General features: G+C 37.2%; 2 protein-coding genes across 2 annotated transcripts; one reads left to right on the plus strand and one right to left on the minus strand.

Annotated features, from left to right (window-relative positions):
• The first annotated feature begins 5,942 nt into the window (after positions 1–5,942).
• On the plus strand, positions 5,943–7,378 carry LOC135224232 (pro-resilin-like). The gene is made up of 3 exons (XM_064263088.1): positions 5,943–5,973; positions 6,663–6,773; positions 7,034–7,378. The coding sequence occupies exons 1-3, from the start codon at positions 5,962–5,964 to the stop codon at positions 7,337–7,339; spliced, it is 429 nt and encodes a 142-aa protein (XP_064119158.1). The 5' UTR covers positions 5,943–5,961; the 3' UTR covers positions 7,340–7,378.
• Positions 7,379–10,928: 3,550 nt separating this feature from the next.
• Positions 10,929–12,299, minus strand: LOC135224085 (pro-resilin-like). The gene is made up of 2 exons (XM_064262995.1): positions 12,288–12,299; positions 10,929–11,273 (listed from the first exon to the last, which is right to left on the minus strand). The coding sequence occupies exons 1-2, from the start codon at positions 12,297–12,299 to the stop codon at positions 10,929–10,931; spliced, it is 357 nt and encodes a 118-aa protein (XP_064119065.1).
• Positions 12,300–16,376: the final 4,077 nt, after the last annotated feature.

The raw sequence follows: 16,376 nt of genomic DNA on the forward strand, positions 1-16,376 counted from the left end.
AAGCCCCTAAGCATTAGCAGAGCTACGAGGTAAAACTGACTTATTTTTTCGTGGTTCACAGGGGGCTTCATCAATCAAATGAAGTCAGGAAGGCTTTAATTAAGGAAAATTTATTCCATCTTTAACAAGATATTTTGATCTTGTTTTCAAGAAAACACCATCGAATTTAGTAATGACCGCACTGAAACTCATAATTTAGTTTTATTTTTTTTAGCCGATAAAGCCCTTGTCCATACATTAATACAGTTACAGAGTGAAGTCAATATATATACTTTCATTTGTCATAACTAAATACTAAGGATGAATCATTATATAATTATAAAATCATTTCCAACAGGAGGGGAGGCCATTCGACTACTCCTACGTCGTCAAGGACAACTACCAAAACCTCGACTTCGGTCACAAGTCCACCTCCGACTACCACGTCTTCCTCCCCGACGGTCGCAATCAGACCGTCGTTTACACCGCCGATCACAACGGCTACCGGGCTCAGGTTGCTTACTACGGAGAAGCCAGGTACCCCAAAGCCAAGCCCTATGCCCCTGCTCCATCCTACGGCGCCCATAAACCAACTTACAAAAGACCTGCCCCAGTCTATGGAACTCCAGCTCCCACTGACTGAGAACCCGAGGCTCTTTCTAGGGCGCCTCCGATCGCTGATAGCCGTCGAATATCTATTTATTTATGTATTTATTTATCTTGTGGATAAACTATAGCAAATAACTTTTCATTGTCGTATTCTTATTTTATGAATACTTGGAAAGGTACTTATCAGAAGTGACTGTGTTTACAGTTATTGGGTCGCTTTGTAAAGATTGAGGCCTTGGAATGAGATACCTGGAGCTAACAATCTACAACAGATCTCTATTTATATTCATAGGTTACTTAGTTAAAGGTCAGGAAATAGCATACGAAACTACAGAGCTAAAATTAGACCCATTCCCCTCATAGTCTCAGTTAAATTGCAAGCCTTTATCTTGTCCTTCTGCTTGGAATCGGGAAAATGATTTCATCCTCTTGGTATATTTGCTTTCCGTCACATGACTACGTTACGATTATTCGTCATAGAAACAAACTCATTTCTATTGAATTGTTCGATTACATATATTTTCTGCTGAATTTAGGGAATACTTTGTTGCTATTTACAGCAAATGTTATACAAATAGGTACATCTTCATTTTTGCAAGGGTCAAAGGTATAAACATGTATTGCATTTCGGAACAATTTTCTATAATAAGCTGTTAAATTTACATGTTACAACATAAAACGTTCCAAAATATTTTTTTAGTGTAATTTCCACTGATATGAAGTTACCTCGTGTGCAATAAATGTTTAACGTAAATTCGGTTCTACCCAATAGTCCGTCAGCCTCTTCTATTCTGCATATGGCTGTAGAAATCAGCGATATGCTCAATTATCAGAGATTAGCCATCTTCTGAAAGTATACGTCTGAAGTATACCTTCTTCTAGGATTGGTTAACTAAAAATTCGTCCTTCAGTTTGATGAACTGGCGTAAAGCCATTTTTTTCCATTCTGGAGAGAGAGAGAGAGAGAGAGAGAGAGAGAGAAGAGAGAGAGAAGATCTTGAATCCTTTGCACCGAATCTCTAATGAATTCATAACCATCCTCTGTCCCCTGCAGGTCCTACCGTATCCTTCTGCCCTTGTGGCTTTGGCACTGGGACGCCCTGATGGTTTCCCATGCTCCTGCAGGATACGGCTACGAAGCCCCTAGACATCAGCCGAGCTACAAGGTAAAAAATTATTATTTTTTTTAAAGTGTCTAGACCTAGACCGTACAATCAACTCTGATTTTTTTTTTTGTCTAAAAAGAAAAAAACATTAATCGTCTTACTGTGTTTTTAAGTAACGAATATGGTTTCCTTTAACAGATGAGACCTAATGTAAGAATGCATTTAATTTGTGTGCTGATGGATGCGATAATTTAAAATTTGTTTTTTGTCTGATATACTTCACCATACACATATCACAGATACACAATGCAGTCACGATAATAAATCTATTTAGTACATAGTGCATACAAGGAGTAATCCTATTAAATGAAAATAATTATTCCAATAGGAATGGGAGGCCATTCCGACTACTCCTACGTCGTCAAGGACGCCTACCAAAACTCGACTTCGGGTTCACAAGTCACCTGCCGAACGGGAAGGTGGTGACCGGCGACTACCACGTCTCCTCCCTGACGGTCGCATTCAGAACCTCGTCTTACACACAGCCGCGGCTACACACGGCTACCCAGGCTCAGGTCGCTTACCATGGATAGCCAATTACCGCTGAAGCAAGCCTATGCCCCTGCCCCATCCTATCGGCGCCCCTAGACCCACTTACAAAGCACCTACCCCAGTCTATGGAACCCCAGCTCCAACTTACGAGGAGCCCCAAGCTCTCTACGGCGCTCCCGAGTACTGAAGTATATCGAATATCTAATTAGTTCCTGTATTTATTCATCAATTATGTAAATAAAACTAGCAACTATTCTATTGCCTTTGTTTTTCATTTAGTTTAGTGCTTATGAAATCACACAGAAGAGGATGTCTTTCTTCGCTGATTTTGAGCAACAATTACAATATCGCTCGTAACCAGCTAGATTATTTTGAACCCATCTCTCATATTACATCCTGTGACTACAAATTCCGACTTACAATTATATTTTTCATTGTACAAAAGCTCTTGAGTTTTCAATAAGTTAAATCAACGAGTATTCTTTTCCATCTGAAGATTTCTTTGTGGTAAAGGAGGAGGCCTAGGAGTGACATTAACTGGCGCTACAAATCTTTAGCTGATCTCTATTTACAACCATAGATCACTCAATACAAGGTCAGAAAATATCATGCGAAACTACAGAACTAAAATTAGACTCATACTCTATATATCCAAAGATAAACTGCAAACCTTTCTCTTTCATTTCGGATTGGAACCTGGAAAATGATTTCATTATCTTGGCATATTTGCTTTCCGTAACACTATGCTACGAACTTTCGTCAAGGAAATTTACTCCTTTAAACTTAGTTATTTAATTACATGTTTTCCCAGTGTTACGGCCTCTGAGAGAGAGGTCCGCTTCAGGTTCGATATGAAATAAAAAAAAAATTCAACCCCAACAGTTGAAAGTGGGGATATGAATATAGAAAGAAACACTAACACAACAAAGGTTTATTTACAAGCTTACTAACAAAGATAAATGCAGAATGGTATCTCCTATTTACATAAAAAGGCAAGATCTTACAATGCGTGAACTGGGGGAACAGTGAGGTAATTCAAATACTTGCTGGCCAGTTTTGCGACTCGAAACGATGGCTTCACAAACGGAGAACTGCGATTGCCGACGTCTTCTTGACTCCGTATTGCAGAAAATAATGTCTATTCTTGATACTTGAAGGGTAGGAACTCCCCAAAACCTCTAGCAGAACGTCTCTTCTCTGAAGTCTCGCTCAACGTCGAAATAACTCAGTCGTCCACTCCTGAAGACGACTTGACTAGAATTCAACCAACTCTCGAGCGACTTTTCCTCTGATCCTTCGTCCTGGTTCCTTCCTCTCTTATCTCTCTCTGACGATCTCTGCTGCTGATCTCTCACTGATAATCTGATCGGTGGCTCTTACTGAGGATCTCTCTGTGTGACTAACTGATGATCTCTCATCTCTGTGATTAACTGATGCTCTCTCCTTTCTCCTACTTTGTCCGTCGTATTTATACGGCATTCTGGAGGCGGGGCCTACGGCGAGCGTCACAGACTCCCGAGATTATGGGAATGATTTAGAAGAATCTCGACGGAATATTGCATCATATTTCGCTGCGTTTCTCACGATACTTCGGCGCCTGTTGCTTTCCACAACACTCCTGCCGATTCTAGAACCATCATGAGAACAGGTGCCTCCAACACACGCGCGAAAACCTCCGTGAGGCAGAGCTTCTCGAAGATGCGTTTTCCTTTCCTTTATCTTCCTTTGCTATAAAGCAATTACCTTGACACCCAGTTAATCTTTAAGGAATAAGTTTCTGCTACTGTCAGTTTCTGTTATACAAAAAGGGACATCCACATTTCTAGCTACATTATAAACACGTACAGCATTTCTGAAAATTTTCTATAATAAGCTGTACAATATGTATATTAGATTCAACATAGAAATTTTGAAAATATTTTTTTACTGTGATTTCCACTGATATCAAGTCACTTCGTCAGCAATAAATGTTTTTTATGTAATCTTTATGCATTGCATACAGGACTTCTGTTGCTAAAACACTAGGAAAATTCATTTCTACCCAATAACTCCTCAGCCTCTTCTATACCACATATAGCAGTAGAAATCAGTGATAATACTAATTCAATAGGAGATTCGCCATTCTTTAAAGTACATCTTATGTATACGGTCTTTTAAGGTTGGTAGGTGACAAATAGCTCCATCGTTTTCAGCTACATTGGCTAAAATGATCTTTCTGTGGAACTTCGGAGATTTTATCTTTGCTTAAAAACTCTATCAACTGTCATACATGTGCTTCTCTAAGTAGGTAATTATCTTCTGGAGACAGGTCAGATCAAATTGTAGATTATACAATCGAGGTTATAATCCCTTCACCCATTAGTGTTCTCTGGTAATTCTTTCTGAAATGGAAATTGCGTCCATCTTTGGTATGAGAAGTACCTAGTGAGCTCATTCTTCATTAAACTATACACGAACAACTTTGAATTTTAAACATATCATTAGTCCTAGTTCCTTTTTCGGTTTTTTTAATCTTGTAGGCTTATGTTATTTGTACCTGATGTTGTATTTTTCTTGATGTTGTATTTTTCTTTATAGGCCATGTACTTACAAGAACAGAAGAGATTACTGTCTACTTTATATATTTTGTATTATGTCTCTTTGAGGACAAATTTGTACTAACAATTGCATAATTTGTCAATAAAATAACTAATTATAAAAAATAAGAGTATTTAGTTATGACTTTTTATTCCTAGGGGAATCCTCTCTTATGTTCAAAGAATTTTTATGGCCAACTGCAAACTTCTCATTACGCGGGGCACTATTGTCTAAAAATTCGAAAATTTATGAAGTTTTCTTACAAAAAAGCCTGATATTGCACCTTATCAGCTTTCAATGATTTTTTAAAATATTTTTTAATTACGATCAACGTCACAGTGCATGGTGGTTGTTACCCCAATTAAATCTCATTCTAGCAAGCAATCACTCTCGTTTTCGATCTTATTATCCATTTTTAGCCAATTAGTGCAACATTTTTGTTCACCAATTTACAAAGCATTCCTCCAGACTGGTAATTTAGTTTTCTTTTCAGTAACATCTAAAAACGTAAGCTTCACGGTAAAGATAAGTCTTTTGAAACTCCGCACTCCACAGATCAAAGTTTCAGTCAGTCAAATATAAATGAAAGATTCTACACTGATTTCTGAGTTGTGGAAAGTGACAGAATTTTCAGGTCACGTGACATTCAAGTGACGTCTGTCAAGAAATGCTTCATTCTTCACGTGGATGTAATTGCTTTAGTGTCTTACGTTATTTTCTCTAACATAAATATATAAAACCTAACTGCATTTTACATAAAAATGACGTGAAATCATAAACCTATTTTCATTAGTGTGTGTTTGAGAGAGAGAGAGATGAACTAGTAATCAGACGGGCAAAGAGAATAACAGAGAGAGAATAACAGAGAGAGAGAGAGAGAGAGAGAGAGAGAGAGAGAGAGAGAGAGAGAGAGGAGACATGGAAGCGGGGAGGAGAGCGAGACACTGAAACCGCTTTATTTTGTTACTACTTTCTAATTGGAATTAAGGAGCACTTCATATTCTCTCTCTCTCTCTCTCTAAGTACAGATAGGCGTGGTGTTTAATACCTCCGGCATAAAGACCGAGTATATATTCTTCGTATTCGACGAGTCTCATCAGATATCCTTTGTCTGCCGAAACAGATACAAGAAGACGCCATGTGCTCTAAGGTGAGACAGCTCTCAAGGAATCCTTGACGAGTCCTTATCGCTTTTAGTGGATAATTAAGTGCTAACTAAGATTAACCCATATTAACCTGACACGCTAACTTTGCTATCAAAACACGTTAATAAATATTAAAATCCTTTAATAAATGAAAACTCTGAGGTTTTTTAGTTTAAATTTTAACAATTATTCAAGAGAAGTTTTATGCCCTATTTTATCCACTGCCATGCACCATTTATGTTTGTGCATTTACTGAAATGAAGGTTTCTTATGATCGTGGACGTTTATTACCTGCAACAGATTTAGAAAATTCAGTTATTTTATTAACGTAAAAAATCTTTTTGTCGTGATTATTGCCTTTGACATTTGATTACTAGGCTAATTATATTTCAATATGAAGCTCAGGTTACATTAGAAAAAAAACTCCTTTTAGAATATTAGAAACATGAAGACAAAAGCTTAAAAAATGACAGACGGTATCAGAGTGAAATATATTGGACATCACATGCTCTGATCACATAAACCTAGTAAACCTACAGCAATTCTTTGTTAGAGAGAGAGAGAGAGAGAGAGAGAGAGAGAGAGAGAGAGAGAGAGAGAGAGAGAGAGACCTAAAGCACTTGAACCTTTCACCATTATTATTGCAATCAACCTACATGTACTAATAAATGACTGACATCCTCTGTTCCCATAGGTTCTACTTACATCCTTCTGCCTCGTGGCCTTGGCCATGGGACGCCCTGATGGTTCCCATGCCCCTGACGGCTACGGATACAAAGCCCCTAAGCATCAGCAAAGCTACCAGGTAAACCTGATATTTTTTTGTTGGTTCACATCATGAAGTCAGGAGTTTTAATTAGAAATTTATTCCATCTTTAACAGATATTGATCCTTGTTTTGAGAACACATCGAATTTAGTATGACCGCTGAAGCTGATAATGTAGTTTACTTTTACCGATAAGCTTTGTCAATACATTAACAGAGTGAAGTCAATATATCAAATTTAATTTGTCATACGTAAATATCAGGGATGAATCATTGTAAGTATATAATCCTTTCCAACAGGAGGGGAGGCCATTCGACTACTCCTACGTCGTCAAGGACGCCTACCAAAACCTCGACTTCGGCCACAAGTCCACCTCCGACCGGAAGGTGGTGACCGGCGACTACCACGTCCTCCTCCCCGACGGTCGCAATCAGACCGTCGTTTACACCGCCGATCACAACGGCTACCGGGCTCAGGTTGCTTACCACGGAGAAGCCAGGTACCCCGAAGCCAAGCCCTATGCCCCTGCTCCTTCCTACGGCGCCCATAAACCAACTTACAAAGGACCTGCCCCAGTCTATGGATCTCAAGCTCCCACTTACTGAGAACCCGAAGCTCTCTATGGCGCCTCCGATCACAGACAGCTGTCGAATATCTATTTATTTATGTATTTATTTATCTGTTGTGTAAAGAAAGTAAATAAATTTTCATTGTCTTTTTCTTTCATTTTATTGAATCACTTAAGTATGTCACATATCAGAAGTGACTGTGTTTACAGATATTGATTGGGTCGCTTTGTAAAGATAGAGGCCTTGGAATGACAGATACCTTGATGTAAAAATCTACAATAGATCTCTATTCATATTCATAGGTTACTTAGGAAAAGGTCAGGAAATATCATACGGAACTACAGAGCTAAAATTAGTCCCATTCCCCTCATAGTCTCAGTTAAATTGCAAGCCTTTATCTTTTCCTTCTGCTTGGAATCAGGAAAATGAATTCATCATCTCGGTATATTTGCTTTCCGTCACATGACTACGTTACGATTATTCGTCATGGAAACAAAATCATTTGTATTGAACTACGTATTCGATTACCTATATTTTCTGCCGAATTTAGGGAATACATTAGTACTATTTACAGCATATCTTATATAAAAAGACACATCTTCACTTGTAGCTAGGTTATAAACATCTATTGCATTTCGGAAAATTACCTATAATAAGCTGTTAAATTTACATGTTACAGCATAAAACGTTCCAAAATATTTTTAGTGTAATTTCCACTTATATGAAGTTACCTCGTGTGCAATAAATGTTTAACGTATATTCCTTCGTAGCATGGAGGAACTCTGTTGCTAAAACATTTGGTAAATTGGGTTCTACCCAATAGTCAGTCAGCCTCTTCTATTCCGCATATGGCTGTAGAAATCAGCGATCATGCTCATTCATAAAGAGATTCGACCTCTTCTGAAGTATACCTATCTGGAGTATACCTATCTGAAGTATACCTGTCTTCTTAGGATTGGTAACTAACAATTCGTCCCTAGTTTGACGAACTGGCGTAAGCCATTTTATTCCCATTCTGTTAAAATAGACTTTAAAGATTTTGATATCCAGCGTTAATAGATAATTCATCTTTTAGGGAAATTTGGTTGGAAAAGTGACAATGCAGCTGAGATTTTTATGCTTTAGGGTATAAAAAATTGAGACACCTGGGAAAAATAAAAAAAAAACTTTAAAAAAATCTGATACGCCAAAGTCGTCAAAACAGGGAAGAATTGGCCCCCCAACGTTTCAGCAACATAAGGTGAATTGATCTTTTCCTAGAACTAACTTTTGAGATTTCATCTTTGGTTAAAAATTTAGTCAGTTCTCAAATGTCATTAAACCAACTGTTACCCATGAACTTCGCCATAAACGTACTTATACTCTAGAGAAAGGTCAAACCAAATTATGCAACAAACTATTAAAGGTTTGTGTTCTCAAGTAATTGTTCAAGAAATGGATCTGACGTCAATCTTCTTTATACGGAGTACCTGGGGACGCCATTCCTCATTAAGCGTTAACACCTGTGATTTTTAAACATTTTGGCACCTGGGTTTTAACATATTGTTTGATGCCTATTTGAGACTATCAATGATTTCCCATTTTAGAGGAATCATGAACTTAAGATTCAAGATTTTTTTGTTGGCTAATTACTATCATATTATTAATTGGAGTAGTATCGTCTGGAAGTTTTAAGGGCCCTGGTTTTATCTTTTAAAGTGACTGACATTGCACTGTATATCAACTTGCAATAAGTAAAAATCTTCCTGAATAAGGCTCAGCGGCACATGACATTTCGGATGTTACGTGAAATAATATGAATCTATCAAACAATCACTATTCAGTCATTTAATACGCCATACTCGTAAACAAATAAAAAAAGGGGGCCCACTAAGCTGGCCAAGATAAATCTTTTAATATTATGTCCTCATCAAAAGAGATTTTCAGGCATTTTTGTAAGAAAACTTCATGAACTTTAGAATTTTTAGAAAATAGTGCTCCGCTTAATAAGAAGTTTGGACAGAGGATTCCCCTAGGAATAAAAAGTCATTACTAAATACTCTTATTTTTTTATAGCTAGCTATTTTATTGACAAAATATACAATTATTAGTACAAATATGTCCACTAAGAGACATAAAACCAAATATACCAAATATACTAATTAGACTGTAATCTCTTTTGTTCTTGTAAGTACATGGCCTACAAAGAAAAATACACCAAGAAAAATACAACATCAAGTACAAATAAAATAAGCCTACAAGGTTATAAAAAAAACAAAAAAGGAACTGACACCTGTGATATGTTTAAAACTCAAAGTTGTTCGTGTATAGTTTAATGAAGAATGGGATCACTAGGTACTTCTCATACCAAAGATGGTCGCAATTTCCATTTCAGAAATAATTACCAGAGAACACTAATGGATGAAGGGATTATAACCTCAATTGTATGTTACATAATTTGATCTGGCCTGTCTCCAGAAGATAATTAACTAATATTTAGCGAAGAACATGCACAACAGTTGATAAAGTTTTTAAGCAAAGATAAAATCTCAGAAGTTCCAGAGGAAGATCATTATAGTATTTGTTGCTCAAAACGGCGGAGCTATTTGTCACCTACCAACCTCAGAAGACCGGTATACATTAGGTATACTTTAAAGAATGACGAATCTCCCTTGAATGAACATTATCGTTTATTTCTACTGCTATATGTGGTATAGAAGAGGCTGAGGAACTATTGGGTAGAACTGAATTTCCCTAGTGTTTTAGCAACTGAGGTCCAGTATGCTATGCATTGTATGAAGATTACATATAAAACACTTACTGCTGACGAAGTGGCTTGATATCAGTGGAAATCGCAGTAAAAAAATATTTTCGAACCTTTTATGTTGAATGTAATATATGTACATATTGTATAGCTTATTATAGAAAAATTTTCATCAATGATAGCTGTACGTGTTTATAATATACCTACAAATGTGGATGTCCCTGATATAAGAAAATTATTTCTTAAAAATTCATTAGGAAAACATGTGATTAAATAACACAGTTTAAAGGAATAAATTTTCTTGAAGAATGTTCGTAACGTAGTGTTACGAAAAGCAAATATGCCAAGATAATGAAATCATTTTCCTGGTTCCAAGCTGAAATGCACGAGAAAGGATTGTAGTTTAGCCGAGGCTATATGGAGTATAAGTCTAATTTTAGCTGTGATAGTTTCGCATGATATTCTTTGACCTTGTATTGAGTGATCTATGATTGGAAATAGAGAACAGCTAAAGATTTCTAGCGCCAGTTAAATTCAATCCAAGGCCTCCTCCTTTATCACAAAGAAATCTTCAGATGAAAAAGAAGACTCGTTGGTTTAACTTATTTAAAACTCGAGAGCTTTTGCACAATGAAATATAATTGTAATTGTGAGTCGAAATTTGTAGTCACAGGATGTAATATGAGAGATGGGTTCAAAATAATCTAGCTGGTTACGAACGATATTGTAATTGTTGCCCAAAATCAGCGAAGAAAGACATCCTCTTCTATGTGATTTCATAACCACTAAACTAAATGAAAAACAAAGGCAATAGAATAGTTGCTAGTTTTATTTACATAATTGATGAATAAATACAGGAACTAATTCGATATTCGATATACTTCAGTACTCGGGAGCGCCGTAGAGAGCTTGAGGTTCCTCGTAAGTTGGAGCTGGGGTTCCATAGACTGGGGTAGGTGCTTTGTAAGTGGGTATAGGGGAGCCGTAGGATGGGGCAAGGGCATAGGGCTTGCCTTCAGGGTACTTGGCTACTCCATGGTAAGCGACCTGCGCCTGGTAGCCGTTGTAGCCGTCGGCGGTGTAAACGACGGTCTGATTACGACCGTCGGGGAGGAGGACGTGGTAGTCGCCGGTCACCACCTTCCCGTCGGAGGTGGACTTGTGGCCGAAGTCTAGGTTTTGGTAGGCGTCCTTGACGACGTAGGAGTAGTCGAATGGCCTCCCCTCCTGTTGGAAATAATTATTTGATTTTATAAGGATTACTCCTTGATATGCACTTGTGCCAAATAAGAGTTTGTTATCGTGACTGCATTGTGTATCTGTATATGTATAGGCGAAGTATGTCTGACAAAAATAAATTTTAAATTATCGTCTCCATCAGCACACTAGTTTAAATGCGTTCTTACATTAGGTCTAGAGTCTAGATACTTAAAAAAAAAAATAATAAGTTTTACCTCGTAGCTCAGCTGATGTCTAGGGCCTTCGTAGCCGTATCCTGCCACAAGGCAGAAGGATACGAGTAGGAGCTGCGGGAACAGAGCATGTTAGGTATTCATTAGAGATTCGGTGCAAAGGATTCAGATTTCCACTCTCTCTCTCTCTCTCTCTCTCTCTCTCTCTCTCTCTATCTCTCTCTGCTAACATAGAATTGCTGCATGCTTGTGACCAGAGAATATAATGGCCAAAATATCTCCTTTTTGCGTTTTTATTTTCATATTCCTAGTATTCTCAATATTCTTAAAATTAAAATATAAAAGTAGTGTTTTCTTTTTAAATGTAACTTGAGCTTATTTTTCAAATATAATTAGTCTAGTAGTCAAACACCGAAGATGATTATCGCACCAAAAACATTTGACATAAATATTTCTGTTACATTTTCGAATTCCGTGTTGATGGTAACAATAGACTATGAAATTGATAAGAATCCTGATTTTAGTAACAACACAACTAAAATGAAATGCAGGACAGTGGATGAGATAGCAAATAAAAAAATAATTTAACTCATTGCTGAAATTTGACCTAAAATGTATGAGAGCTGTTATTAAGTAACATATGATAATAGGAAATATCGCAATTATTAACTAGCTTGGATAGCAAACTCAGCATTGCATTATTATATCAGGGTAGTCACGTTTAAAACTTATTTTCCTTATGCACTAAAGAAGATTAAGAACCCATTCGAACTTGGGGAAAACGAACAGAAGTTTGGTTTTATCGAGAAACCTTATTTAGTTATCTCACCTTAGAGCACATGGCGTCTTCTTGTATCTGTTTCGGCAGACAAACCATATCTGATGAGACTCGTCGAATCTGAAGAATATATACCACATGATTTTCATAGCCGCAGGTACTTCAACACCGCGCCTATCTGTCTTGTTAGAGAGAGAGAGAGAGAGAGAGAGAGAGAGAGAGAGAGAGAGAGAATGGCGAAGGATCTTTATATTCTAAGCTGAAAATAGTATGCAAATAAATCTGTTCTAGTGCATCCCTCCTCCCCCACCCAAATCCCCTTTCTTTTTTTTCACAGCTTAAGGCTCTTCTGCCGACGCCAGTTTTATTTGATGGTTATCCAAAGATTCTCTCTCTCTCTCTCTCTCTCTCTCATATATATATATATATATATATATATATATATATATATATATATATATATATATATATATATATATATATCGCACGAATGAAAGTAGTTTTATCCATTCACGCCATTCATATATTAAAGACAATGGAGTTTTAAATAGTTATGTTAGAGAAAACGACGTAAGAAACTGAAAGAATGACATCCAATCAAATGAAGATTGACGCCGACCTTGAGAGACATGACTTGAATATTTCGCTGACAGAAAATGCTGTCACTTTCATGAACTCAAAAACCACATTAGAATCCTCCATTTTAAAATTGAACATTTCTTCTGTAGAGGACTTTATATTAAAAGATTTATCTTGGCCAGATTGGTGAGCCCCTTTTTTTTTATTTGTTTACGAGAATTCCGTATTAAATGACTGAATAGTAATTGTTTGATAGATTCATGTTCTTTGACGTAACAACCGATGTGTCCTGTGACGTTGAGCCATAATCATGAAGAATCATAATCATTACAAGTTGATATACTGTGCAATGTCAGTCACTTTAAAAGATAAGACCATGGCCCATAAAACTTCTAGACGATACTGCCCCAGTTAATAATATGATAGTAATTAGCCAAAAAAGATTCCTCTAAAATGGAAAATCATCGATAAATTGTCTCAAATAAGTATCAAACAATATGCTAAAACCCCGGTGCCAAAATGTTCAAAAATCACCGGTGTTAACGCTTAATCAGGAAATGGCTCCCCAGGTATTCAGGATATCGAAGATTGACGTCATATCCATTACCGAAACAATTACTTGAGAAGGCATAGCTATAATAGTTTGGTGCATAATTTGGTTTGACTTTCCTCTAGAATATGAATACTTTTATGGCGAAGTTCATGGATACCATTTGGTTGAGTGACAGTCGAGAAGTGACCAGGTTTTAACCAAAGATGAAATCCCAAAAGTTTTACGGAAACAACAATTCAACATATGTTGCTAAAACGATTGGGGGTCCATTCGTCCCTGTTTTTACGAACTGGCGTAGCAGTTTTTTATCTTTTTTATTTTTCAAGTTTTAAGTTTTCCAGCCAAAGTGTCTCAATTTTTATATACTCTATAACATACAAATTTCAGCTGTCTGCGTTGTCACATTTTCCAACCAAACTTCCTTAAAAGGTGAACTACTTATAAGCTATGAATATCAAAATCTTTAAAGTCTATTTTATCAGAATGAAAACAAAAATGGCTTACGCCAGATTGTCAAACTAGGGACGAATTGTTAGTCACCAACCCTAAGAAGAAAGGAATACTTCAGAAGAGGGCGAATCTCGTTATGAAAAAGCATGATCGCTGAATAGAAGAAGCTGATGGGCTGCTGATTTGGCTTTCTGTGACATGATAGAGAACCCTGGATGACCATGTAATGGACTGGAATGGAACCAGTTTAAGACGATTGGTATAAGCGAGATTGGAACCACTACCTGGTCGTTAGTCACCTGCGGGTTTTCCTTGTCACGGACCTACACAGAATATTATCTTTAAGTATATAGTTCTGCTGCGTATACTTCACATATTCCTTTTCTTTAGGATTCCCGTTCAAAGCATCTATTATTTTCTTTAACCCGCTGATCTTTTCTTTGTTCAGTCTGCACTAGTTCAGCGCTCCAACCCGGGTCTTCCTGTTCAGATACAGTTTTAACAATAGGCATGGATGTTGATATATCTACTAGTTCAGCTAATGGCTCCATACAAGATGGCGCGGGGTTGCATGATAATGCGTCAGCAATGATATTTGCTTTCCCAGGTAGATATCCTATCCTTGCACCAAAGTCTTGAATGATCATATGCCACCGAGTTCTTCTGGGACTGTGATTAAAGCCTTTGAAGAAGTCGGTGAGGGGCTTATGGTCAGTAAGAACCTTGACAGATAGCCGTTTATTATGAGCTTAAAATGTACTAGTGAGTTAACAATAGCTAGCCCTTCCTTGTCTATTACTGCGGATTTACTTTCAGAAGGTCTCAGTTTACGTGAATAAAAAGCTATAGGGAAGAACTGTTTGTCATATTGCTGAAGCAGTACCCCTCCTACCCCTTGGTCTGAGGCGTCAGTTGCGATAAAGAATTCCTTACTGAAGTCAGGGAATTTTAAGATAGGTGAACAGCATAATTCCTCTTTCAAGGTATCGAGCGCCTGTTGATGCTTTTCAAACCATATAAAATCTATGCCCTTCTTCGTAAGATCGGTTAGAGGAACGGCTATAATTGAGTAATTGCGCATAAAACACCGGTAATACCCACTACAGCCTAAAAATTGCTGTATCCCCTTGACGTTAGTAGGTATCGGAAAGTTACGGATAGCCGACACCTTATCGTGGACGACTTTAAGACCTTGACTAGACACCGTAAAACCTAAATAGACTAGTTCTGTTTTAAAAACTCACACTTGGTTATATTCACTCTTAAATTATGTTGCCTTAGTCTCTGTAGCACTAGCTCTAGTTTACGTAAATGTTCTTCTAAGGTATTAGAAAAGATTACAAGGTCGTCCATATAGGCATGTACGGTATCCCCAAACAAGTCTCCGAACACTATATTAATCATTCTGGTGAATTTAATTGGGGTGCAACGTAAACTAAAAGGCATAAGTAAAAATTCATAATGTCCCCTGGCTGTGCTGAAGGCAGTGTATGGGATACTCTCTTTTTCTAAAGGTATCTGGTGAAAGCCTTTAAGTAAGTCCAAACTGGTGAAATATTTGTTCTGTCCTAACAAGGATAAAATATCGTCAGTACATGGGAATGAGAATTGATCGGGAATCGTTTCCTCATTTAAGCGATGGAAATCTACACAAATACGCCAATTTCGATCTTTTCTCGGTACGACAATTAAGGGGAAATAATAAGGGCTGTTCGATTTCCTAATGACTCCTTCTTCTAACATTTTACCTACTTCATCATTGATCTCATTCTGGAATTTCATAGGGAGTCGGTACGAAGGTACGTAAATGACTTTATGCTTGTCTTTTAGCCGTATTTGGTGTTCAATGACATCCGTTTTTCCCAAAGATCCCTCGGTAGTGGAGAAAACATCATGATATTTAGTTAAAAGATAAAAAAATTTCTGCTGAATCTCCTCTTCTTGAATGTCTTTATTGATTTTACTTTTGATAGATTGTAAGAGGGATTCATCCACAACTGATTTAGCGTGATTAATTTCAGCAACGGTAAGAATGCGATACTTATAAAGTTCCACATCCACGATGTGTTGATTTTTGTGGATCACTAGATTTTTATTCAAATGGTTACAGACTTCAATGTTAACTTGTTGCTGTGAATCAACAGTGTATAGTGCTTGTGTTACGGACAATTCGTTAATTTTCAGAGTGTTGGAAAGGATTAATATGTTAGATCCCGGCAAAGTCTTCTTTACACGCACTAATATACTCGAAGGTGCTTTCGGCTCGAGAGTTTGCATGCAATCTGCTATTACGGGTGTGCGAGAATTCTGTTGGGTCGCTTGAACAATGTCATGATTCATGAGACAAGTGATTGGTTCCTCAATGTACGTTACTGTTTGATTGTTTGTCTCTTTTTTTTCCAAAACTGATTTTAAGGTGTTAGAAGATTTATAGAATTTTCCTTTGATATACACGCCGTGTTTGGCAGGGGCTAAGGTAATGTTTTGAATGCCCATAGACAGGTATCCTATAATTACAGCTGGATACATATCAATGTTTTGTACAACTATAAAGGTAT

Source organism: Macrobrachium nipponense, chromosome 10 (assembly GCF_015104395.2).
Source record: "Macrobrachium nipponense isolate FS-2020 chromosome 10, ASM1510439v2, whole genome shotgun sequence".
In the NCBI taxonomy this organism is placed as follows: Eukaryota; Metazoa; Arthropoda; class Malacostraca; order Decapoda; family Palaemonidae; genus Macrobrachium; species Macrobrachium nipponense.